Genomic DNA, 25148 nt, shown 5'->3' with positions numbered 1-25148 from the left:
CGGCAGCCGCCGAGCCGAGAGGACGCGAAGCAGCAGCAGCAGCAGCGGCACTTGTTTGATAAACAGTAAATTAATTTAGTCTGTTTTTTTCTCGCGCAGCTGCAAAGAAGTGAAGTATTTGCGTGTAAGGTTCCCCGTTGCCAGAAACTTCATCACGCCACAAAGTTTTAATTTTGTGCTCGTAGACAGCATACAGCTTAGATCAATGCATTCTAGTTTGAATACTTATCTTGTGCACTAACTTTTCGGTAAACAGTATTTGTAACAACAGGTATCTGTAAATACATCAACATCAGTAGAGAAATTTATTTCCGTTTAAACTTGCGGTCTCAGAGTACAGTGAGAAATCTGCACGGCAAGTTTTAGTGTTACTTTATTCTCCTTTGGCATATGTTTTAAACATTTCAAACTCAGTAGCGCCATTTGAGATCTTATATCTATTTTATTCACAGCAGGATATGGCCAGGGACTGAGCTTGTGAGCGGACACAAGGGAGTTGGCTGCTGTCCGAAAACAGCTGGAAGCTGCGTTGGCTAACGTCGACAAGCTTCTAGCTAATGCTCAAAGCTGAGGTGACGTTAGGGCGCCAGTGACGAGACTTGCGAAACCCTTAGTGCAACTGGAATCCCCTGGTGACCCGGACGTCGCTGCGGCTTCTGATACACAACATCTAACCGGTTCGTCATCACACGAAGTGGGTGGCAGAAAGTGGTGGGTTTGTGTGTCACTGGGCGGAAGGCGAAACAGGGAAGACGCCGAACGGCTGGCTCCCTACGTCTTAGCAACAGGTACGAGGTGGTACATAGTGTTGATGATTGAGCCAGCACGGGACGCCTCTCCCGTTGGGCCAGCGGTCGATTTTCCTGCCCAGTCCGGACAAGTACAAGGGGCGGGTATGCTTGTCATTGGGAGCTTCAATGTTAGGTGGCTGATGGAGCCCCTCAGAGAGACAGGAGGCGGGAGAGAATTCCAGTGTGCATTCGATATGTTTGCCGGAAGGTCTCAACCTTGATGTGGAGGAGGCCATGCCGGCGGCTATCGAGCGCACTGGATGCAACCGGTTGCATGTAGTGGCACATGTCGGAACCAATGACGCCTGCCGCTTGGGTTCTGAGGCCATCCTCGGCACCTTTCGGCGGCTGGTTGATTTGGTGAAGGCATCTAGCAACGCACGTGAGGTGCGGGCTAAGCGGCCTATTCGTAACTTGGGTTGATCACGGTCCTCTGGTTTGGAGCAGAGTGGGAGATCTAAACCAGAGGCTCATACTACTCTGCGACAGTATCGGATACGAATTTCTCGACCCCGTCCGCTATCTGGTGAAGTATTGTAAGGTTCCCACGCGGTCAGACGTGCACTATACGCAGGAAGCGGCTAGAAGGGTAGCGGAGTACGTGTGGCCTGCACATGAGGGTTTTTTAGGTTAGAGAAGCCCTCCCTTGGGATCAAAGACGATTTGTCTGTTAAATCAGCCACAGTGACCTCAGATAATCTTGGTCTTCGTAGATCAGAGACAGAAAAGATTAAAATGATTTTAGTAAACTGCAGGAGCATCCAAGGAAAGGTCCCAGAATTAGTGTCACTTACTGAAGGTTACAATGTACAAATTGCGAACAGAAAGCTGGTTGAAACCAGACGGCAATGACAACGAAATCCTAAGGTCAGGCTGGAACGTTTATCGTAAGGATATGTTAGTCGCCAATGGTGGCGGCGTGTTAATTGCAGTAAAAAATTCGACAAGATCTAGTGAGGTTGTCACGGATTCCGAATGTGAATTAATCTGGGTGAAGTTGAGTATCACAGAACGGTCAAAAATGGTGATCGGATGCCTCTATAGACTACCTGTTTCAAAATCTGTAGTTGCAGAGCGCTTCAGACGGTACATGCAGAATTTCATTAGTAAATTTCCCGATCATGGCGTTGTAATAGAGATATAGAGACCAGGTATAGATTGGGAGTGTTATTCCATCAAAACTGGTGCCAGAGACAGGGACTCGTGTGGCATTGTTCTGGTTATCTTGTCCAAAAATTACCTTGAGCAGACAGAGAACCAACTCGAGAGGGTAACGTCTTAGACCTCCTGGCAACAAACAGACCTGAACTTATCGAATCAGTTAACGTAGAGGAAGATATCTGTGATCATAAAGCTGTGATAGCATCTGTGACGACGGGTCCTATAAGGAATGTTAAGAAAGGTAGGAAGATATATTTGCTCCGGCAGGGTGGCAGCATATAAATTTCAGAATACCTTAGCAGTCAACATCAAATATTCGGTGATGAGGAGGAAGATATGGAGCATAAATGGAAAAACTTCAAAGGCATCGTTAAATATACCCTAGACAAGTATGCTCCGAGTAAGGTTTTAAGGGATGGGAAAGCTGCAACATCGTTTAATAGCCATGTTACAAACGCGCTACGTAAACAAAGAGCACTTCATCTCAGATTTAAGAGAAATAAAAACCTAGCTGACAAACAAAAGCTGAACGAAGCGAAAATGAGCGTGAGGAGAGCAAAGAAATAAGCGTTCAGTGATTTTGAAAGTAAGACGTTGTCAACCGACCTGAGTAAAAACGCTAAGAGATTTTGTTCGTATATAAAATCAGTAAGTGGGTCAAAATCATCTAGTCATTCTCTCAGCGACCGCACCGGCACCGAACGGAAGATAACAGAGAGACGGCCAAAATACTAAATTCGGTCTTCCGAAGTTGTTTCAGGACCAAATAAGACACCTTCATGATTCTATAAAGATTATGCAAAAGAACTTGCTTCCCTTCTTGCAATAATTTATCGTAGATCGCTTGAGCAACGAAAGGTACCTAACGACAGGAAAAAAGAGCAGGTCATTCCCATTTTTAAGAAAGGTCTTAAGACAGATCCGCACAATTATAGACCTATATCGTAGATGTCAACTACGGAACATGTTTTATGCTCAAGAATTACGACGTTTTTGGAAAATTAACATCTCTATAAAAATAACATGGATTCCGCAAACAGAGATCCTGCGAAACTCAGTTCGCTCCGTTCCTCCATGAGATCCACTGCTCAGTGGACAACGGCGCTCAGGTTGATGCCGTGTTCCTAGATTTCAGTTAGGCATTTGACACCGTCCCGCATTGCCGTTTAATGTAGAAAAATGAAAACGAGCTTACGTAGTATCGAAGCAGACTTGCGATTGGATTCTAGACTTTCTTGCAGATAGAACTCATCACGTCGCTCTTAACGGAACAAAATCGACAGATGTAAAACTAATATTCGGACTACCACAGGGAAGTGAGATTGACCGTTGCTGTTTACAATATATAGAAATGATCTAGTAGAAAGCGTCGGATGCTCTCTAAGGCTATTCGCAGATGACGCAGTTGTCTATACCAAAGTAGCAACGCCAGAAGATACTAAGAATTTGCTGAACGACCTGCAGAGATCTCATGAATGGTGCAGGCTCTGACAGTTGACTTTGAACGTAAATAAATGTAACATATTGCGCATACATAGGAAAAGAAATCCACTACTGTACAGCTACACTATTGATGACAAACCGCTGGAGACAGCGTCTGCAGTAAAACATCTAGGCTTAGCTATCCAGAGCGACCTTAAGTGGAATGACCATATAAAACAGATAGTGGGAAAACCACACACCAGACTCAGATTAATCGGAAGAATCTTAAGGAAATGTAACTCACCTACGAAAGAAGTGGCTTATAACGCGCTTGTTCGCCCGATTCTTAGGAGTGCTGCTCATCTATCAGGGATCCCTATCAGGTAGGACTGATAGAAGAGATAGAGAAGATCCAACGAAGAGCGGCGCTTTTCGTCACGGTATAGTTTAGCTGGCGAGAGAGCGTTACGGAGATGCTAAACAAACTCCACTGGCGGACGTTACATGAGAAGCGTTGTGCATAACGGAGAGACTTACTATTGAAATTTCTGGACAGCATGTCTTAGGAGGAGTCAGACAACATATTACTCCCCCCCCCCCCCACCCTTATACGTAGCCTGCTGGTGTGGCCAAGCGGTTCTAGATGCTTCACTCAGGAACCGCGCGACCGCTACGGTCGCAGGCTCGAATCCTGCCTCGGGCATGGATGTGTGTGATGTCCTTACGTTAGTTAGGTTTAAGTAGTTCTAAGTCCTAGGGGACTGATGACCTCAGGTGTTAAGTCCCACAGTGCTCAGAGCCATTTCAACCATTTTGAACCCATATAGGTTTCGCATATTGACCATGAGGAGAAAATTCGAGACATTAGAACCAATAAAGAGAATCATTCTTCCCACGCACTATTCGTGAGTGGAACTGGATTTAAAGGATCAGATAGTGGTACCGAAAGTACCCTCCGCTACATACCGTTAGATGGTTTGCGGAGTATGATGTAAATGTTGTCGGAAAGCCGTTGTATCCTCTCTTCTGAGGCAAGTTGGCCAGAAACTGTTTTAATTGGTCTTTAATCTCCTGGATACTGGCAATGGGACGGAGTTGGCGTCCAAGCTGGTCTATTCTGAACAGATCTGTGGATCTTGCTGGTTACGGAAATGCCACATCATCACGCAGACAGTTGTCAGAGGAACGTGCCATGTGTGGACGACCAGTATAACAGTGAAAAATGTTACCATGATACTGTCACATGAGAGGTATCAGATGAAAGCGTACCATTCCAGCGTCGGACCTCAATCAACCTGGCTCTCCGCCACACACCGTCAGGTGGCTTGCGGAGTATGGATGTAGGTGTAGAATCACTACTTGCCGTGATCTGAAGTCATACCCGACGGCTCCCCACATCATTTTGCCAAGAGTACTACCGCGGCGCTTCTCCAAAACATTGGGGAGGGGGAGGGGGGAGAGGGGGGGAGAGAGAGAGGGGGGGAGAGAGAGAGGGGGGGGAGAGGGGCGAGAGAGAGAGGGGGAGAGGGGGGAGGGAGAGAGAGAGAGAGAGAGAGAGAGAGAGAGAGACCTCTCTCAAGGTCGTCACCATACTTGTCGACAATGGTCATCCAGGTTAGTGCAGGACGCGATTTTTCGCTGAACACAATGTGCTGCCATTCGTCTGCAATACACAATTGTCGGTCACAGCACCACTCCAAACCAAACCAAACCATTTGTGCTGTGGTGTTAACGACAGCCTACGCATGGGATGGTAATTCCGTAGCCTGGCCGCTGCTAGTCTCCGAGCAATGGTGCAGCATAATACACAATGTCGCAGAGACTGCATTAATTGTTCTCAGATGGAAAGCGCAGATGTGAAGTTGATACGATAGACGTGGGCGACCGACATCCTGACGACGAGTATGCCTGCCCTCATGTAGTCCAACATCGGGAAACTGTCGTGTCCGAATACCAACAAATCTGCTTAGTGCACGATTCGGCCAGCCGACCTAATGGAAAGCCACAATGAGGCCTCTTTCAAACGCTGTCAAGTGCTGATAAGGAGGTTACCACACGATTACGTGGTATCTTCCTGTAGTTCACAGAGATCACTCAACACTGACGCTGTTCACGACCCTTAGATACCTTGCCAGGCCTGGCAACAACTCTAGACATAACCAATATTAATGAGCTCTGGTCGCCATTATACACTATTCGCCATTAAAGTTGCTACACTACGAAGATGTCGTAGTACAGACGCGAAATTTAACCGACAGGAAGAAGATGCTGTGAGCATTCACACAAGGTTGGCGCCGGTAGCGACACCTACAACAAGCTGACATGAGGAAAGTTTTCAACCGATTTTTCATACACAATCGCGATTGACCGGCGTTGCCTGGTGAAATGTTGTGATGCCTCGTGTAAGGAGGCACGTTTCCGACTATGATGAAGGTCTGATTGTAGCCTATCGCGATTGCGGTTTATCGTATCGCAACATTGCTGCTCGCGTTGGTCGAGATTCAATGACTGTTAGCAGAATATGGAATCGGTGGGTTCAGGAGGGTAATACGGAGCGTCGTGCTGGATCCCAACGGCCTCGTATAACTAGCAGTCGAGATGACAGGCATCTTATCCGCATGGCTGTAACGGATTGTGCAGCCACTTTTCGATCCCTTAGTCAACAGATGGGGACGTTTGCAAGACAACAACCATCTGCACCAACAGTTCGATGACGTTTGCAGCAGCATGGACTATCAGATCGGAGACCATGGATGCGGTTATCCTTGACGCTGCATCACAGACAGGAGCGCCTGCGGTGGTGTACTCAACGACGAACCTAGGTGCACGAATGGCAAAACGTGATTTTTTCAGATGAATCCAGCTTCTGTGTACAGCATCATGACGGTCGCATCCGTGTTTGGCGACATAGCAGTGAACGCACATTGGAAGCGTGTATCTGTCATTGCCATACTGGCGTACCACCCGGCGTGATGGTATGGGGTGCCATTGGTACAAGTCTCGGTCACCTCTTGTTCGTACTGACGGCACTTTGAACAGTGGACGTTACATTTCAGATGTGTTGCGACCCGTGGCTCTACCCTTCATTCGATCCCCGCGGAAGCCTACATTTCAGCAGGACAATGCACGACTGCATGTTGCAGGTCTTGCACGGGCCTTTCTGGATACAGAAAATGTTCGACTGCTGCCCTGGCCAGCAAATTCTCCAGATCTCGCACCAATTGAAAATGTCTGGTCAATGGTGGCCGAGCAACTGGCTCGTCACAATTCTCCACTCACTACTCTTGAGGAACAGTGGTATCGTGTTGAGGCTGCATGGGCAACTGTACCTGATCATGCCATCCAAGCTCTGTTTAACTCAATGCCCAAGGGTATCAAGGCCGTTATTACGGCCAGAGGTGGTTGTTCTGGGTACTGATTTCTCAGGATCTATGCACCCTAATTGCGTGAAAATGTAATCACATGTCAGTTCTAGTATAATACATTTGTCCAATGAGTACCCATTTATCATCTGCAATTCTTCTTGGTGTAGCAATTTTAATGGCCAGTAGTGTACAATTTTTGGAAATTTGTGATAAGTTCCTAAGGGACCAAACTGCTCATGTCACCGGTCCCTAGCCTTACACACTACGTAATCTAATTTAAACTAACTTACGCTAAGAACAATACACACACACCCATGCCCGAGGAAGAACTCTAATCTCCGACAGAGGAAGCCGAGCGAACCGTGGCGTGGCGCCCTAGACAGCGCGGCTAGTGAATCACAACTTCATAGCCGCCGGTGGCATGTACATTTAGGGAGGTACACTGATTTCCAACTTAGTCTTGTGGTTGCTTCAGATTTTTGAAAGGCATTGTAATTTCGTAAACGAACTGTTTAGAAGGCAATCTAGTATAATCAGCAACGATGCCACATGTTTCGAGGAGAAAAACCCCAAAAATTCTAAAAGTTCGAAGCGAGACTTCCGGTACGGAGTGTTTTAAGCCCCCATCGGCGGAATAAATGTGTGTCTTGCACGCGCTACGTACATTGGTACAAACAGCCTTATATTTCTGTCCTTAAGTCTTTCTGCTGAGATATATCACTTAAAAAGCATCTTCCGCTGGAATGGATACACTTAACAGATTACACGAGCTTTGCGTTATCGAACCCCGCAACTTACTATGAGGTTGCTATGACGATAACGTTTTTCCTACGTAGGGAATATTTCGACATAGAACCGATCTCTGCTAGTTTTCGTTCAGGGAGATATACATTTGCGATAGGATGGGACTTACCGTGTTCACCACAGTGGTCGCTATGTATATAGTTTAGCCAATAAGGACCATAAAAGATCTTTACACTGAACAGAAGCAACAGCCTCGCTACGATCATCCAATGGGTTATTGTCATACGGCGATTTAGTAGGTATTCGCTTCAGCTTATTGGGCTAACATTTTAAAGGAATCGACTAAGTTTCGATTAGCTGAAATATAAGAACTGACAATTTTATGTCAAGTCTTCATAGGATTATTTCCCCCCACCCCCACCCCCTATTTATTTAATCAACAGAATGGTCGAGGAGGCACCACCTCAATCTCTGCGCGATTACATGTCTGTAAGAAAGCCCTTTACTGCAGTAATCTGTTGTTTTGTTTCTCAAAGATGATAGTTATTACGAGTATTCCTTCCTTCATCTTGATATGTTCTGCGCTGACATAAACCGAGCCACCCTCTGTGTATTTGGGGCGCCACAACTGGCCTTACTCAAAACAACACTCCCCCTCCCGAGCAGACGCGTACTCCGCTTCAACAATGTTTATAGGAGGTTTTCCTTGGTTTTCATGGAATGCCGCATTCATAAATACCCTCCCAAATACGAAGGGCTATCGTAAAGTTCTAATTGTCATTTGGAAATTACTTTTCTGCTTGAAATATTGTCAGTGTTGTTACTGGCCCCTCAGCGCATGATAATTGAAAATTTCAGTTAATTGTCTCCTTTTTTTCCTTATAAGATTGCCAGAAGTAAGTGAGGCGTAAGATGAAGGAGTAAGACGCTCCTGGTGTGATGAAGGTCCTGCATATGTAGGGTAAAATGGCCTGGGAAATCCATGATGGGATGTCGGCTGTTTTTGGGAATGATTGCCCGTTTTATGACACTATGGCGAGGTGGAAAAAGAATTTCCAAAGCGATTACATGTCCCTGACAGACGAGGCAAGATTTGGTAGACCGTCAATGGCAGACGACGCAGCCACAGTGAAAAAAGTGGGGTGTTTGATTGTGGAAGATAGAAGTGGAACCATCCAAATGAGTAAGCATGAAACATCTCAAATATGGTATTGTGAGGAGAATTATTTTTCACGTACTGATTATGTCTTGGGTGTCTGCACGAACGTTTGTTAACCCCTTTCAAAGACAGCAAGGCGTGACTTTATAAGAAAGATGATGATTCAATTGGAACAGGACAGACTACTTTTCTGATCGCCTTGTAAACATGGATGAATCTGAATCAATACGATGTAGAGGAAACAACCATGAGTATGTAAAAGAAGCATGCCAATTCCCTCCCTCCGAAAGTGAGAAAAGTGCAGAAGTCAGCTATAAATGTCATGCTTGGAGGTTTTTAGGACTGTAGTGGAGTCATCCTCACATATTGCTTTGCCAAGGGTCAACCATTGGCACGTACTACAGTTACCTTCTGGAGAAGTTACAAGAAGCTCTGATTAAGAAATGCTGCGGTATGCTCTCTCGAGGCGTTTGTCTTCTGGATGAGAAAGCATCTGTTCATTCATCTCAATACGCAGTTGTGGCTTGGTGACCTTATTCTTTCACTCTCGCACTAAGTGACTGCTCTTGTTCCCAGAAATAAAAAACCCATTACGTAGCCGCCGACCTGACAACACATGTAAGACCATTAATGCAGTGGAAGACTGGTTTAAGGTAAAATTTTCAGACTTATATAATCAGGGTGTTTGGCAGGACAAGAAAGGCTGGGAAAAAAGTCAACACAAACTCTCTGTCATATTTTTACGAGTGATATTTATACGATACTCTCTCGTGTTCTCTCGCTTGCAGTTCATGTCTTGCGAATGGTGGCACGTGTTCCAGCAGAAAAATCGGCACTCTTCAAGTATCATACCCGCACGCTTTTGTTTCTTTTTCGAACATTGAATACGAAACGAAAACATTAAACGTCACGTATCAAGCTTTCCCTGTATTCTGGAGCATAAGAAATCCCGTTATTTTTTAATACAGGTACAGTGGCAGCAGAATCACTGAAAAGATCAGAACAGAGCGAGTGTAGGACTAAGCAACCTTAGGGTATTTTGGATAGCCAGAGGGATGTTAATAGATACTGCCCGAACAAGTTTATTTTAAATCACATCGTACAAACCCCTCTGTCGTGCGGTTCAGTACAAATGACGTATTATACCTGTCGCCTACGACGCCAGTTGTGGGGAACGTATTTTATCCGCTGATGTTGTAATCTTCCAGACAAAGCGCAATAGACAATGTAACTCTACAATTTTTCAGCTTTTGATATACATGGATTATGTTTTCAAACGCTCCGAGCGGGAAGTACAGACTGCGTACCCGTCGCACGCTGACCAGAGCTGCAGAGGCTGGAAAGGCCACAGGTCGTCAGGGGTTACGCTGCGTGGGCACCAGGGATTACCGGCCATTAGCAAACAAGTTGCAGCGGGAACACGGCTGGGTTTCATGGCACGGTTACATGCGTTTGGGCCCTTATTTGGTTAATTAGTATAACGGTCAAATTTCGTTACTATGTGCATTTCGAATGCATTTTTTGACAAACATTGATCATTAGAACTCGGCAAACACCTGAGACATATCCGACTTTTTGGCAGCAAAAATTGCGACAGTAGTCTGCAGAATATTTGCTACGATATCCTTCAAAAACTATTCCACAAACCTTACGACGTGCAGCTGGTATTCCAATTTGTTGAATTAATAACAAACAGTGATCTTTAAGTCTGAAAATGAAGGCTGCAAGGGATTATTACTCGTTTCCTTATCCAAGACTTCCTTTTATTTTCCAAAGATTTGGGACACCTTAGAATGGGGTACCAGTACTGGATGCGTGGCGTGGTACCTATCTTAAATCGTCAGTACACTACCAACTCCGTCTGTAGAAACACCTCTCAGACTGTCGGAGCAACTAAACGGCGCAGAGACAAACGTGGTTCATCGACATTAGCACCCTTTAGAAAATGGATACCACGGAGTGTTCCAGTAAAAAAACTATAGTCTCAAGGATGTAACAAATAAATGCTTGTACTCTTCGATAAATATGTTCTCTGTTATTAATATTGGTGACATGGTAAAACTGGGTGCCGGGCTAGGGCTCGATGTCATAAGTCGGTCTTTCGCCGGAAGAAATGGACGAAGTGGCGGTAATATCAAGTTATTAATCGGCTAGCAATATACGCTCAGACTGAGCAAGTCGCAGCGTACTACGCTGGAAAGGCAGTTATCTGAGTTAGAGAATCGCTCTGTTGCACTGTTCTAGTTTGTCATGAAATTTTATTGCGGCATATACTATGTTGAAGAGTGGGAATAAATTACCACACATTTATCTTCCTCTCTAGATACGATCTCATTTTAGGTTCTATTTCATTTTAGTTTCTTCACTCGCAGAGAAACCATCTTTAATTGTGACGTTTGGAAATTTAGGTATACAATGAGAGATTGAAATAAAGGCCTAGAGTTCATCAATATCATTGGTTACAATGCACTTCTGGAATGCTATTTTGCGTGTGTGTATGTGTGTGTGTGTGTGTGTGTGTGTGTGTGTGTGTGTGTGTGTGTTCGCGCGCGCACGTGCGTGCATGTTGAGAGTTCACAAGCGCCCAATGGCGAAATTATCGGCGCCCTTAAATAGATTAAAAGAAACGAATGCGGACAAAATGGCTAAAAACGTTGTCACACAGTAGGGGGTAAATCTACAAACTGACTCTCATTCACTCCCACCCCACTAGTGTTGACCCATATAATCACTCTGTCTCATACACCTTAAGACCACAGACAAAGTGTGAAAGGTGCCGTACCTGGGAGAAAAACATTGGTAGAACGACAGAGGAGCCCACATGCAAATGACGGGATGAGTACTTACAACAGGCATGAGTGAGCCAGTCATCCTGTAACACATTAAGCATATCTTTCTAAAATTTTAGAAAACAAGTTGGTTCTACCGCAAAACCTTAAAAATCGAACCACATCCGTTTGAATTTCACTTAAAATAGCGGACAGATCTGTTAGCAAATCTGCCGCTGCCCTCTGGTCTGAAAACAAATCACAGCTTGTTAAAATGTGGCGCATAGTAATCTGCACGCCACAAACTCCACATCCCGAAGGGTATTCTCGCCGGAGCAAGAAGCCATGTGTCAAAGGGCTATGCCCTATGCGAAGTCGACTGAGATGATTGTCATCTTACCTGCGTGACTGGAAGGAGGTACGCCACGACTCCGTTGTACAACCGTCGACTCGCGGCTGCAGTACTAGAGGAAGAGCAGAAGACTGCAAAATCGTCCACAAATAAGGAACAGAGGATTCCTTACTGTGGACATCAGCCTGTTAACAGCTATGGCAAACAGGGTAACACGTAAAACACTGCCCTGAGGAACAACGTTCTCCTGAACAAAATTATATGACAGCACGTCATCAACTCTGTATCAAAAATGCGTCTTGAGACGGATGACCGAATGAAGATGGGGAGCTGGTCACGAAAGCCCCACTGGTGTAGCTGACTGAAAATACTGCGTCTCCAAATAGTGCCGTACACCTTACTGCTTTCAGAAAATACCCATGGACAATGCTGTTTATGTAGTAAAGCCTGCTGGATTTCTCCCCCTAGCAGGTTCCGGTTGTCGACAGTTGATCGACATCTCCTGAATTCACACTGAGAGCACTTAAGCAGATGCCTGGTCTCCAATATCCTAAACAGACGACGGTTGACCATGCGCCCCAGGACATGCCTGACTAAGCAGTGCTCCACCAGCACGAGCGCTCCGAACACGTTCCTGCCAAACGCTCCGATCGCATTGCCTAGTGGTGGTGAGGGGTGAGGCGGAAAAGATGAAGGCAGGAGCCGGGCGCTGCTAGAACAAAGCAGTCACCCTGTCAGACATCAAACACTTTTGGAATGTCTCCATATGGTGAGGTACAAGAGCCGTAAAGTATTTTACAAAAGGCATTTTAACTATCGCCGGCCGGTGTGGCCGAGCGGTTCTAGACGCTACAGTTTGGAACCGCGCGACCGCTACGGTCGCAGGTTCGAATCCTGCCACGGGCATGGGTGTATGTGATGTCCTTAGTTTAGTTAGGTTTAAGTAGTTCTAAGTTCTAGGGGACTGATGACCTCATAAGTTATGTCCCATAGTGCTCAGAGCCTTTTGAACCATTTTAACTATTAGGTTTTTTTCCCCATTAGTCATCTACCGGTTTCAGTTATTAACCATCATCCAGGATGTTGGGTATAACAGATTAGTTATAAGTGTCTCATATTCTTTAGAAGCTGAACAATATCGGTATTATCCAGTGAAATTGTACAAACAGCATTGTCTGAGTCAGTTATTACTTTCAGTATTCTAAGACAAATTGTTTGTACAATTTCACTGGATAATTTCAATATTATTCGGCTGCAAAGGAATATGGGATGTTTTTAACCCTACATCTTGGATAATGATGAATACCGAGATCGGTAGATGATTAATGGGAAAATAAACAGCTGATGGTTTAAATGCTTAGAAAATGTCAAACAATTTGCTGGCAAAACAACTAGCCTTAAATTAGATTTACATTCTGCATTATGATACTTTGGTGTCTATGCACTTGTCTGAAACATAGCAAAGTGGGGAAGACATATCGTTCATTGTCATATAATAACTGCCTTGATTTTAGTTCGTCGCACTATTGTAGCTGGAAAACACTTACTAGAACGTTATTACAACACCATCTGGAAGGCGATATGATAAAACTTGTTTTCCGACTAGTAACAGTGAAAAAAGGCAGCCATTAGGGCAAAAACTGAGTTAGGTGCAAGTAGAGTGTGACAAAATCGTTTCTGGTCAGCATCACGTATTATTTCAATTCATTAAGCGTCTTAATGTAAGAAGAAAATCATTTGGTAACATACGCCGCGCAAGATTGATGCCATTTAAGCAAAAAGTAATTCTATGTGAAAATGAGCTTCAAGTTCAAGACTTGGAATATTTTCCAGAACTCGAGGCAGTAATTTGAAGGCCAGACATGGCTGACAACGTTTTAGTAATTAAAACATACCATCATGATTTCTCAGAGAGATTCCTAGACACTGCAAAACTGAAGATGGATTTGCATTTATTTGTAAGATCGTTCTTGCTTTTGCCTGCTAATACACTTCTCTACTTCCCACTTCAGCTGATACACGTATACTGTAGCAACCAGCTCAACGGCCCGTTTGTTCAATCCAGGTACTTAGAAGACTTTTATAAAATGTCACCCCAAGAGCAACATCCTTGACTGTACAGACAATCCGCTGAAGTTATTTCAATTTTCCCTTCAACATACGCGTGCTAACTTTTATTTCTGTTATATAACAGACAATGCCAGCCAACGTTGAGGTGTCGCTGATTTTAATCTGCGTAACTTCATGGGTCTGACTGTATCACGAATCGTAGTTTCACGTGTATTGCACTCTACAAAATCGAAATGCGTATAAATTTATAAATATCACAGTTTGAAGTTGAATGCCTGTGTGTAACCTTTTTGTAGTTCTACTCATCATGTCAGCACTTGCTAATGTACAAGTACTTCTTTACTCAAGTGATATAATTTATTGGCAGAGAAATAGAAAGTTTAAAATGTACACGCGTAATAAAATCCTGCTGCAATTTTCGCCCCTCGAAATAGTAGTGCTGTGTTACAAACATGCCTTATTAAGTTTCCCATATGTACGTCCTTCAGCATATAGTCGTCAACTCTCTCACCTGCTCGGAATAGCAGCATAGCCTGCTCTATGGACTTTCCCACTCATCTCGTTACAGGAGGCGCTCTCGTAGGCACTGGGGCACGTTTGGTCTATTTCTGGGAAGGTGTCAAAATTGCCCCTCACAATTACCAGCAAATACTTAATGAATAACGCTACAAGAATAGTGTACCGTTGATACGAGTTAGTCACACTTTATCGTGACACCGAGATGTGGTACCGGATTCAATGTTACCCCTCCCTACCGCAACAAGAAACAAGAGTAACGTAAGGCGAAAATGTTATACGAGGTATCTAACAGCATTGCAACATATCTGACGCGAATCAGAGGTCACATACCTTGAGAGAAACACTGGAATGCGATTACTTTCACCATTACAGTGTCTCCTGCAGTATACGCATTTCTAAAAACCATTTCCCTTAAATAAATATTAATAGCATCGAATGTCGAGAGACTGAGACCATGTCACTAAAATTTGCATTTCCAGTTTTATCTTTTGTACCCGAAAGTCAAAGCTGAATTTTCGCTATAGTAATTCCTTAAATAGCTATGTAATCTCCTCTGTTCCTAAATTATAATCTTCTCTGTAAATGGCAACTGGAACTAATCTTAGTCGTCAAACTGATAGCCCGCATCTCGTGGTCGTGCGGTAGCGTTCTTGCTTCCCATGCCTGGGTTCCCGGGTTCGATTCCCGGCGGAGTCAGCGATTTTCTCTGCCTCGTGATGGCTGGGTGTTGTGTGCTGTCCTTAGGTTAGTTAGGTTTAAGTAGTTCTAAGTTCTAGGGGACTGATGACCATAGATGTTAAGTCCCATAGTGCTCAGAGCCATTTTGTCAAACTGATATTTCCTTTTGGTTAACGATAGCACTTCATAACAAGGCATTAAATTTTTTACCTTAGATTCCGCAGCAGCGTCACATTAATCACAGATAACAGAGTACTGTGATATGTATGCTTTTCATTCATATCCAACAATTCAGCAAAAGCTTGCGCTCGAACGAACGTGCGGGTGAATTTGAATATAGCCACTCCGATGCATGAGAGGAACTGGTAAGCTTCGATATGGTGTTGCTATTAACAATTCGTTTACATTTCGTTCCGGATGACATGTTTTTGTTCCATTTGGATAATGGGTGTTTTACTTCAGTCAACATTAGTGAACTATTTCTGTTGCGTTTACTAAAATACCGTGGTAAACTATACGTTCCAACACTATCCTATCCTGATTAGGATATTTACAGCTTTTAAAATGATTCAGAGTGCAAACTTACAAAGTAAAAAAAAAAGAAAAAGAAAAAGAAAAACAAACAAAAAAAACAGTCACAGCAACAATTTAAGTACTCAAACGTGCAGTTTGCAGGATGATTGCGGATATATTGCCGTACTTCGCTTTCATTGTCCGTAAACTTCGTCCTTGAAACAGAAATGATTACGGTTAAACAAATCCATTGGATACATGAACAGAAGTACAAATATTGTTTCAATGACTAAGGGATATAGAACTACACTAGTATGTTACTGATGTACTCTCGTATCGGTTACAGCGGGTATTCGAAGAGCCGTTCTTGCAGCTGGATTTAAAACAGTATTCATCTCTTCACTGTGCTTTGAGTTTCTTCGGTCACCTCCTGATCGCTTCCATATCGTTAACAGCTATTTACTGTCAAGTTACTCAACCGTTCAAACAGGATTCCTACTCAAGACGAGTTTAAGATATCCCTGTACACAAAAATTCGAAGAATTCTCTTCATTCAATCTTACCTTTTTCTACCGTCAACTTACAGGATTGCTTCAGTTTGTCTTCCTTGGCCAACGTCAAATATATGTGGTACATGCATGACGGAGAACCAACACATTCCTCCGTGGGAGGTCTAACGCGTCGGTTTCACCGATACGTAGAGGCGAATCTCTACGTTGGCTCCAGGAAGACAGGAACTCTATCCAATGGATTTTTATATCCCAAGACACCTAAGAAACGTCGTATGTGTCACTTCAGCTAACACAGTTGAAGAAATGGAGGATACTATTTCAAATGTTTGTCAAAAAATTTGAAATAATCGTATGTTTTCGAAAGAATCAATGCAGATTCGAGTTACGTAAATCATCCAACTGAAAGAACGGATTTTGAATATCAAAGTTTACATGTAGCAGGGCAAAAAATTGATAAAAATTGTAACGTCCTAAAGAATGATTTTAGTCCTAGTTTAATAAAAGCAGCTGTATTGTAATAGAAGTGTCTAGTTATTGATGTTAACTTATTTCTCCTAACTCACATGACGTTTAAAACAACGAAGTCAACTGCAGATGCTAAAAATATCTCCATAGTTACCTCCAATGTTTGTTGAGGCATTTTAGCTTCATTTACGCCAGTTTGTCCCATTATCTATGATAAAGAATATATCACATCACAAAACAAATTCTGTAGGATACCGAACGTTCTCCCTTCTACGATCTTTGAAAAAGATGTCCTCGCAGTCATAGGGATGATGGGGGTGCGGGTGTTCTCAGTTCATTTCCACATACCCAATGCATCGCAACGGACAGAAATCACAGCAAGTGACACAACAACATCTGAGGATCCGCAACTAAAACGTTTTAACTTTTAGTTTGACGCACCGCACATCGTTTCTCTTATGCCCAGAATTTTCGTCCAGTGCTACGTCCTCGCCTCTGAAACAACTTGAAAACGTCATACGCGATTGAAACATGTAGAAGAGCGTGTATAAAATTTAAAACGGATTTAATTTACATTGACTCTGCATTACATTTCGGTTTTATATGCTTTTACGAATATCGAACATTCGCAGTACAGCAGACTGATCAGATCCTGACACTGTACGGAGTTTATACGTCCAATAGTTGCTGACTTCCGTTGTAATGCGGAGACAAAAATAAAGTACTGCAAATAATACATTTATATATTTAATAGGTGGAAGTATAATTTCATTTTGAAACGTCATTGGAAGAAACAGACAACATCTACAAATAAAACCTTTAAGATGTGAATGTTTCCTTCCGGAGACAGAGCACGGGCACCTGCACCCAACGTGGCAGAATACGCTGGAAGCCTTTGTTCAAAACTTCGTGTTGTAAGATTGGTCCTGATAAGAGACAGTGGGTGAGGATGTAGCGACAGCACTCTGCTCTGCTGAAGGTGCCTGAATTAGCCTACGACTGCAAACTGTACCGTGGTGCTCAAATTCCTGCTCAAGACAGGTGCCTGAATTAGCCTACGACTGCAAACTGTACCGTGGTGCTCAAATTCCTGCTCAAGACAGACGCCTCCTGCGAATATTTCCATTTCTAGAGGAGGTATAGCCCGCTGCCGCAGCCAGTAAGATCCAGTTGGATCTGTACTGTCACGTATCACGCATTTAGTGTCAGTTTTTTGAGCAGAGTACAGGCTGTCGAACTCTGAGTGTCCCGAGTCACTGTCTCGTGACTTCTGTTGACTGATTTATAGGTTTGATGGTTAAATTTAATACTTATTGTAAATTCAACTATGCAAATTAATTTTAAAGCTAATATGGGCTAAATAAAGACTATTTACAGAGTAATTTGCTTATCCGAGTTGCATTTACGAAGCTATTTTTAATATTTTACTTTTGTCAGTAACTTCCATTTTTTTCAGAACACAGGATTGTTATTTAAATCTTCTAATACTGTATGTTGAAGCAACAGTCGTCATAACATACGCTGTATTCCAAAGTTAAAAGACATTAATTGCCGAACATATGATTTTCATTTTATTATTAGCTTCATTACTTTGTTAGCTGTGTCTCGTACGTTGTGTTCTATTAGCGATGTTTCAACTGCATTGTATTGGGCACTGAAGCGGATATTTAGTCCAAAGTTATCAATGTAGCTAAATTTTGTTGGGTACAACGAACTTCAGGATAAATTTATTTATTTATTCATTTATTATATAAACGCGGTACACGCAGTGATGTATGATGCTATAAATAATCTGGATCAAAGCAGTCTGCCCTCCATTAGATTTGTTGATGTCTATTTTTTCCTTTTTAAAAAAAAATGACCTCTTGTGTAGCTATGTTATGCCGAACACATCAAGGAGTTTGTAAAACACAAGAAACGTATCATTTACACCAGGTACTTAGTGTAAATGAATGCTGTAGTGAGAAATCCTAGCCAGTTCAAGCGTGCGTACGTTAGCAAATGCATCTGCGAACATCATAACATACTAAAATTGAACGGAAGACAAAACTATGATAGTCTCATTAACGGAACTCTATAACGAATTCTAAAAAAAAAAAAAAAAAAAAAAAACTTACGAAAGGTTGTCGATAAAATAGGCCTCAAGAAACATGGCATGCACAACACATATGTCGTGGTTGTCGGTGGACACCATGTAAAACATAACACCCACGTAATAATAGGAAGTGCGGGAATAACTATAATAACAGACAATTAATACCTTTTATATAACTACAAACAATAGGAAGATAAACTTCGGAGCAAATATCCAGAAACGATGTATACACATCTGTCTACAGCTCAGCCACATGCGTTTACGAGTATACATGGGAAGATTTAAAGCAGCATGGCAAAGAGTATATAGTCGTAAGACCTTAGGGTACCATCGATAGAAAAGTCGCAAGTAGAAACGCATAGCGTTTACAATAGTAACAAATGGCAACTTAAGTTCACTCAGGCGACTGAACGATCAGAGCTGTATTGTCACTATTACCAGCCTACACTCAGATGATAAAAGTCATGGAATAGCGACATGCACGCACGCAGATAGCTTAAGTATTGCATACACAAGGTATAAAAGGGCAGTGCACTGGTGTAGTCATTTGTACTCAGGTGATTCATGTGAAACTGTTTCCGACGTGGTTATGGCCACAGGACTGGAATTAACAGACTATGAAGACGTAGTGGTAGTTTGAGCTAAAACGCGCGGGACATTCCACTTCGGAAATCGTTAGGGAATTCAGTATTACGATATTCACAGTGTCAAGAGTGTGCCGAGAATACAACATTTCTGGAATTACTTCTAGATACGAACAACGCAGTGGCTGAGAACAGTGGTATCTGCGTAGAGATGTCAATGCTAACAGACAAGCAACGCTCCTTGAAATAATCCCATAAATCAATGTGGGAATTACGACGAACGTATCCTTTCGCACAGTTCGGCAAAATGTGGCGTTCACAGACTATGGCAGCAGACGATCAACGCGAGTGCCTTTTGTAATGACACATTCCGACGCAGAGACATACAATACCTTAAAAGCTGCGCCAAAGATAAATTGAGAGGCATGTATATTATAATCTTTGTAAAGTTCACATTGGATTCTCTTTTGTTTCATACTCCAAGGAGCGAAGGGACACTTTCGATTGTTGCCTCGTGGAGGATGGACGTGATTTTTGGACTGTGCGGAAAGGCAGCCATGTAGCTAGTAATTATGGTTTGTGCGACGAGCAGAGCAAGTCTTATTGTCTTGTGAATAAAAATAGTGAGAAGTATCGAAGTGTTACGAAAGTTATTTAAAGCAACGTAGCATAGTATTCCTTGGTTTCCACCGTCTTCGTGAAGTGAACCGATGCCGACTTAGGAAGATACACACGGTCAACAAGGAGAAGAACTTCGATGGCGACTAATGAATTAATATTGTGGCAGAAGGACTAATTCTACGTCTAAGGTGAGAACTCTGATTAAATCAACAATGACGTAGAATTCAAAATGTAATTAATCGAAATGGTAAATTATATTACAGGCATATTTCACGCAGCACTGTATTTGTCTGCATTCAAGCCAGTCAATACAATCCGTAGAAAAGTCTTTCAAAAATTATAAAGTTAAAAAACACAATTAAATCAAATGTTTTTTTTATTTATTTCGCCACACTTTGCTAAACGCACGACATCGCCTGCAGCGCTTCTCCTGGGCTCGTGACCATATCGGTTGTATCTTAGACGACTGGAAAATCGTGGCCTGAGAAGATGAGTCCACATTTAATTGCTAAGAGCTGAGTCTGGCACACATCCCATGAAGCCATGGACCCAGGTTGTCAACAAGGGCCGGCCGAGGTGGCGGAGCGATTCTAGGCGCTACAGTCTGGAACGGTGCGACCGCTACGGTCGCAGGTTCGAATCCTGCCTCGGGCATGGATGTGTGTGATGTCCTTAGGTTGGTTAGGTTTAAGTAGTTCTAAGTTCTAGGGGACTGATGACCTCAGCAGTTAAGTCCCATAGTGCTCAGAGCCATTTGTCAATAAGGCACTCTGAAGTTGCTGGTGGCTCCATAATGGTGTGGGCTCTTTTTACGTGGAAACATGGAATGGACTGTGCCCTCTGGTCTAAATGAACCGAACATTGACAGAAAGTGCTTATGTTCGGCTACTTGAAGACCAAGACCTACATCTACATCTACATTTACATTTATACTCCGCAAGCCACCCAACGGTGTGTGGCGGAGGGCACTTCACGTGCCACTGTCATTACCTCCCTTTTCTGTTCCAGTCGCGTATGGTTCGAGGGAAGAACGACTGCCGGAAAGCATCCGTACGTGCTCGAATCTCTCTAATTTTACATTCGTGATCTCCTCGGGAGGTATAAGTAGGGGTAATTAATATATTAGATACCTCATCCAGAAACGCACCCTCTCGAAACCTGGACAGCAAGCTACACCGCGATGCTGAGCGCCTCTCTTGCAGAGTCTGCCACTAGAGTTTGCTAAACATCTCCGTAACGCTATCACGCTTACTAAATAACCCTGTGACGAAACACGCCGCTCTTCTTTGGATCTTCTCTATGTCCTCCGTCAACCCGACCTGGTACGGATCCCACACAGATGAGCAATACTCAATTATAGGTCGAACGAGTGTTTTGTAAGCTACCTCCTTTCTTGATGGACTACAGTTTCTAAGAACTCTCCCAATGAATCTCAACCTGGCACCCGCCTTACCAACAATTAATTTGATATGATCATTCCACTTCAAATCGTTCCGTACGCATACTCCCAGATATTATGAAGAAGTAACTGCTACCAGTGTTTGTTCCGCTATCATATAATCATACAATATAGGATCCTTCTTTCTATGTATTCACTGCAGATCTTCCTGCATTTCACTGCAATTGTCTAATGCTGCTACTTCTCTATATACTACAGCATCATCCGGGTAAAGCCGCATGGAACTTCCGACACAATCTACTAGGTCATTTATATATATTGTGAAAAGCAATGGTCCCATAACACTCCCCTGTGGCACGCAAGAGATTACTTTGTCTGTAGACGGCTCTCCATTGAGCCACACAGCTGGTCTGATATTCAGTAGGCTCTTACTTTATCAGGCGACAGTGCGGAACTGTATCGAGCGCCTTCCGGAAGTCAAGGAAAATGGCATCTCCCTGGGAGCCTGTATCTAATATTATCTGGGTCTCATGAACAAATAAAAATTAGGAGCCGTTCATGGACTTCATGTTCCCAAACGATGATGGACATTTCATCGACGACAATGTGCCATGACATCATGCTACAATTGTCCGCAATTGGTTTGCATGACATTCTGGACAATTCGAGCGAATGATATGGCCCCTCAGATCGCCTAACACGAATGCCAACGAACATGTATGGGACATAGCAGAGAGGTGTGTTCCTGCACAAAATCCTGCACTGGCAACGCTTTCGCAATTACAGACAACAATAGAGGCAGAATGGCTTAATATTTCTGCATGGGACTTTCATCGACTTGTTGAGTCCACGCCAAGTCGAGTTCCTACACTACGTCAGGCAAAAGGAGGTCTTGCAATGTCGTAGGAGGAATGACTCACCTCAGTGTCAACTTCTGCGCCGGGCCGTGAGGAGAGTTTGAATGACTTGCACTACTGGCCATTAAAATTGCTACACCGCGAAGATGACGTGCTATAGACGCGAAATTTAACCGACAGGAAGATGATGCTGCGATATGCAAATGATTAGCTTTTCAGAGCATTAACACAAGGCTGGCGCCGGTGGCGACAACGTGCTGACATGAGGGAAGTTTCAAACCTATTTCTCATACACAAACAGCAGTTTACCGGCGTTGCCTTGTGAAACGTTGTTGTGATGCCTCGTCTAAGGAGGAGAAATGCGTACCATCACGTTTCCGACTTTGATAAAGGTCGTATCGTAGCCTATCGCGATTGCGATTTATCGTATCGCGACACTGTTGCTCGCGTTGGTCGAGATCCAATGACTGTTAGCAGAATATGGAATCGGTGGGTTCAGGAGGGTAATACGGAACGCCGTGCTGGATCCCAACGGCCTCGTATCACTAGCAGTCGAGATGACAGGCATCTTATCCGCATAGCTGTAACGGATCGTGCAGCCACGTCTCGATCCTGGAGTCACCAGATGGGGACGTTGCAAGACAACAACCATCTGCCGAACAGTTAGACGACGTTTGCAGCAACATGGACTATCAGCTCGGAGACCATGGCTGCGGTTATGTTGACGCTGCATCACAGACAGGAGCGCCTGCGATGGTGTACTCAACGACGAACCGGAACTCACGAATGGCAAAACTCGATTTTTTCGGATGAATCAAGGTTCTGTTTACAGCATCACGCTGGTTTCATCCGTGTTTGGCGACACCGCGGTGAACGCACATAAGAAGCGTGTATTCGTCATCGCCATACTGGCGTATCACCCGGCGTGATGATATGGGGTGCCATTGTTTACACGTCTCGGTCACCTCTTGTTCGCATTGACGGCACTTTGAACAGTGGAAGTTACATTTCAGATGTGTTTTGACCCATGGCTCTACCCTTCATTCGATCCCTGCGAAACCCTACATTTCAGCAGGATAATTCACGACCGCATGTTGCAGGTCCTGTACGGGCCCTTCTGGATACAGAAAATGTTAGGCTGCTGCCCTGGCCAGAACATTCTCCAGATCTCTCACCAATTGAAAACGTCTGGTCAACGGTGGCCGAGCAACTGGCTCGTCACAATAGGCCAGTCACTACTCTTGATGAACTGTGGTATCATGTTGAAGCTGCATGGGGAGCTGTACCTGTGCACGCCGTCCAAGCTCTGTTTGACTCAATGCCCAGGGGTATCAAGGCTGTTATTACGGCCAGAGCTGGTTGTTCTGGGTACTAATTTCTCAGGATCTATGCACCCAATGTCAGTTCTAGTACAATATATTTGTCCAAGGAATACCCGTTTATCATCTGTATTTCTTCTTGGTGAAGTAATTTTAATGGTCTGTAGTGTAATTGGTAAAGTGTTGGTCATGAACGGTAGAGATTATATCCCAGTACTGTCTGCGAACAGCTTTTAATCTACCTTAAAAGTTATAAATTATGGCACTCTGCAATATTTCTGCTTTATGTTGATTTTATTTTTAGTTGACTCAAAAGCTGAACAGACAGAGGCGAAGCGACCGGTGGAGTACTGACCTCCCTGAGGCAGTCTACGACCCTCTCGTGGTCGCGGAAGAGGTCGGCGGGCACGGAGCAGTTGGTCTGGCGCGCCAGGCGCACGGCGAAGCTGACCGGGTCCTCGACGAGCGCCCAGCTACTGAGCGCGGACCCGGACAGCAGCACCGCCCGGTGGAATAGCCCTGCAACACAGCCATGTACAGGGTCAGCTCGGAAACAGGAAGTCTACGAAAGAAAGCTGAAAAACTACGTCAAACCAGAAGGAATTTTTCGCAGCTCTCCCGTCTCACTAACTTAAAACACAAACCACTGTAACCACCCAGGAAACAGGGAATTAGTCGACTACTTTTATTGACCACTTCAGATTGTGTAACACTGTAAGGACTTAAATCATATGAAGTAGCCCACACTAAAAATTAACACGTTTTACTCACCGTGGGACTGTATACTAAATATCGTTTTGAAGAGAGGGCTTAATAAACCTAAGTGACCAAATTTATAGAAGTATGGCGTAGTGAAGTGTCTAGGAGGGTGGCCACACATCCATCGCATCATTACTTTTCCGCTAGTATTTTGTAAATTAACTGAATTTTAGGCAGGATGTCGCTGGCGAAATAAAACGGTAACCACTGTTTGGCTACAGTTTACATGGTAAATTTGTAATATTATTGGATTTCTGATACTTTGCATACGAGATATTTGTCATATAAGAAAAGGACAGCCAACGAGCTGTAGTTCGTAAAGATGCTAAGCTTCACAGCGTGAGAGTAAACAGAGGAAATATTTTTTTTTTAATGTGCCCCTATACCTAAACGCGCGTCCAGCGTTTAAATACTCTAAATAAACACTAAGACCTGCTGGGCGCAGATATTTAAAATCATTGCCGCAGCGCTTGATAGTAATCAAGCCCCTACCACGTCGTAGCGGAGAAGCGAGGCAAGTGTCCCCCAATTGAAGCAGCTGATCCCCGCCATTTGCAGGGATGAATCCTAGTACTGGGGTTGCGATTTGAAGCATATGAGACGCAACAAGAGCAAATTGAAGCACAAATTAAACACATGTTTGTTTTAAAAAATATTGAGTATTCGAGTCTATTTTAAAAGTATACTTAAATGAATGAAGTTTCCTAATTTCCGAAATACGTCTGCATAGAGACGCGAAATTTAAGAACGTAAGGCTCTTTCCCGACAAGGTGGAGCGAGTTTACATCGAGCTATTTGCATTAGATAATTACATGAAACTTTAAAAGTAGCAGACAGTACGATTATTATTTAATTCACATAATCTTCCTGTCAGGTCCTGTTTGCTTTTTGCCGACTACTGTGTATATTTTGCACACACAGTTTTGTTTAGCACAGTATTGTCTACACTCGAATTTTGGTATGATTAATTGTAATAACCCATATCACTTGAAATA

General features: G+C 43.6%; 1 protein-coding gene across 1 annotated transcript in view; it reads right to left on the bottom strand.

The window, feature by feature from the left end:
- LOC126159497 (neuroligin-3-like) overlaps positions 1-25148 on the bottom strand; it is a 357313-nt gene that overhangs the window by 177741 nt on the left and 154424 nt on the right. The window contains exon 4 of the mRNA XM_049916554.1: positions 23750-23913. Coding sequence (XP_049772511.1) covers positions 23750-23913 — 164 coding nt within the window. The remainder of the gene's footprint in view (positions 1-23749; positions 23914-25148) is intronic.

The sequence above is a fragment of the Schistocerca cancellata genome, chromosome 2, assembly GCF_023864275.1.
Source record: "Schistocerca cancellata isolate TAMUIC-IGC-003103 chromosome 2, iqSchCanc2.1, whole genome shotgun sequence".
NCBI lineage: Eukaryota > Metazoa > Arthropoda > Insecta > Orthoptera > Acrididae > Schistocerca > Schistocerca cancellata.
This window is presented reverse-complemented; position numbering and strand designations above follow the sequence as displayed.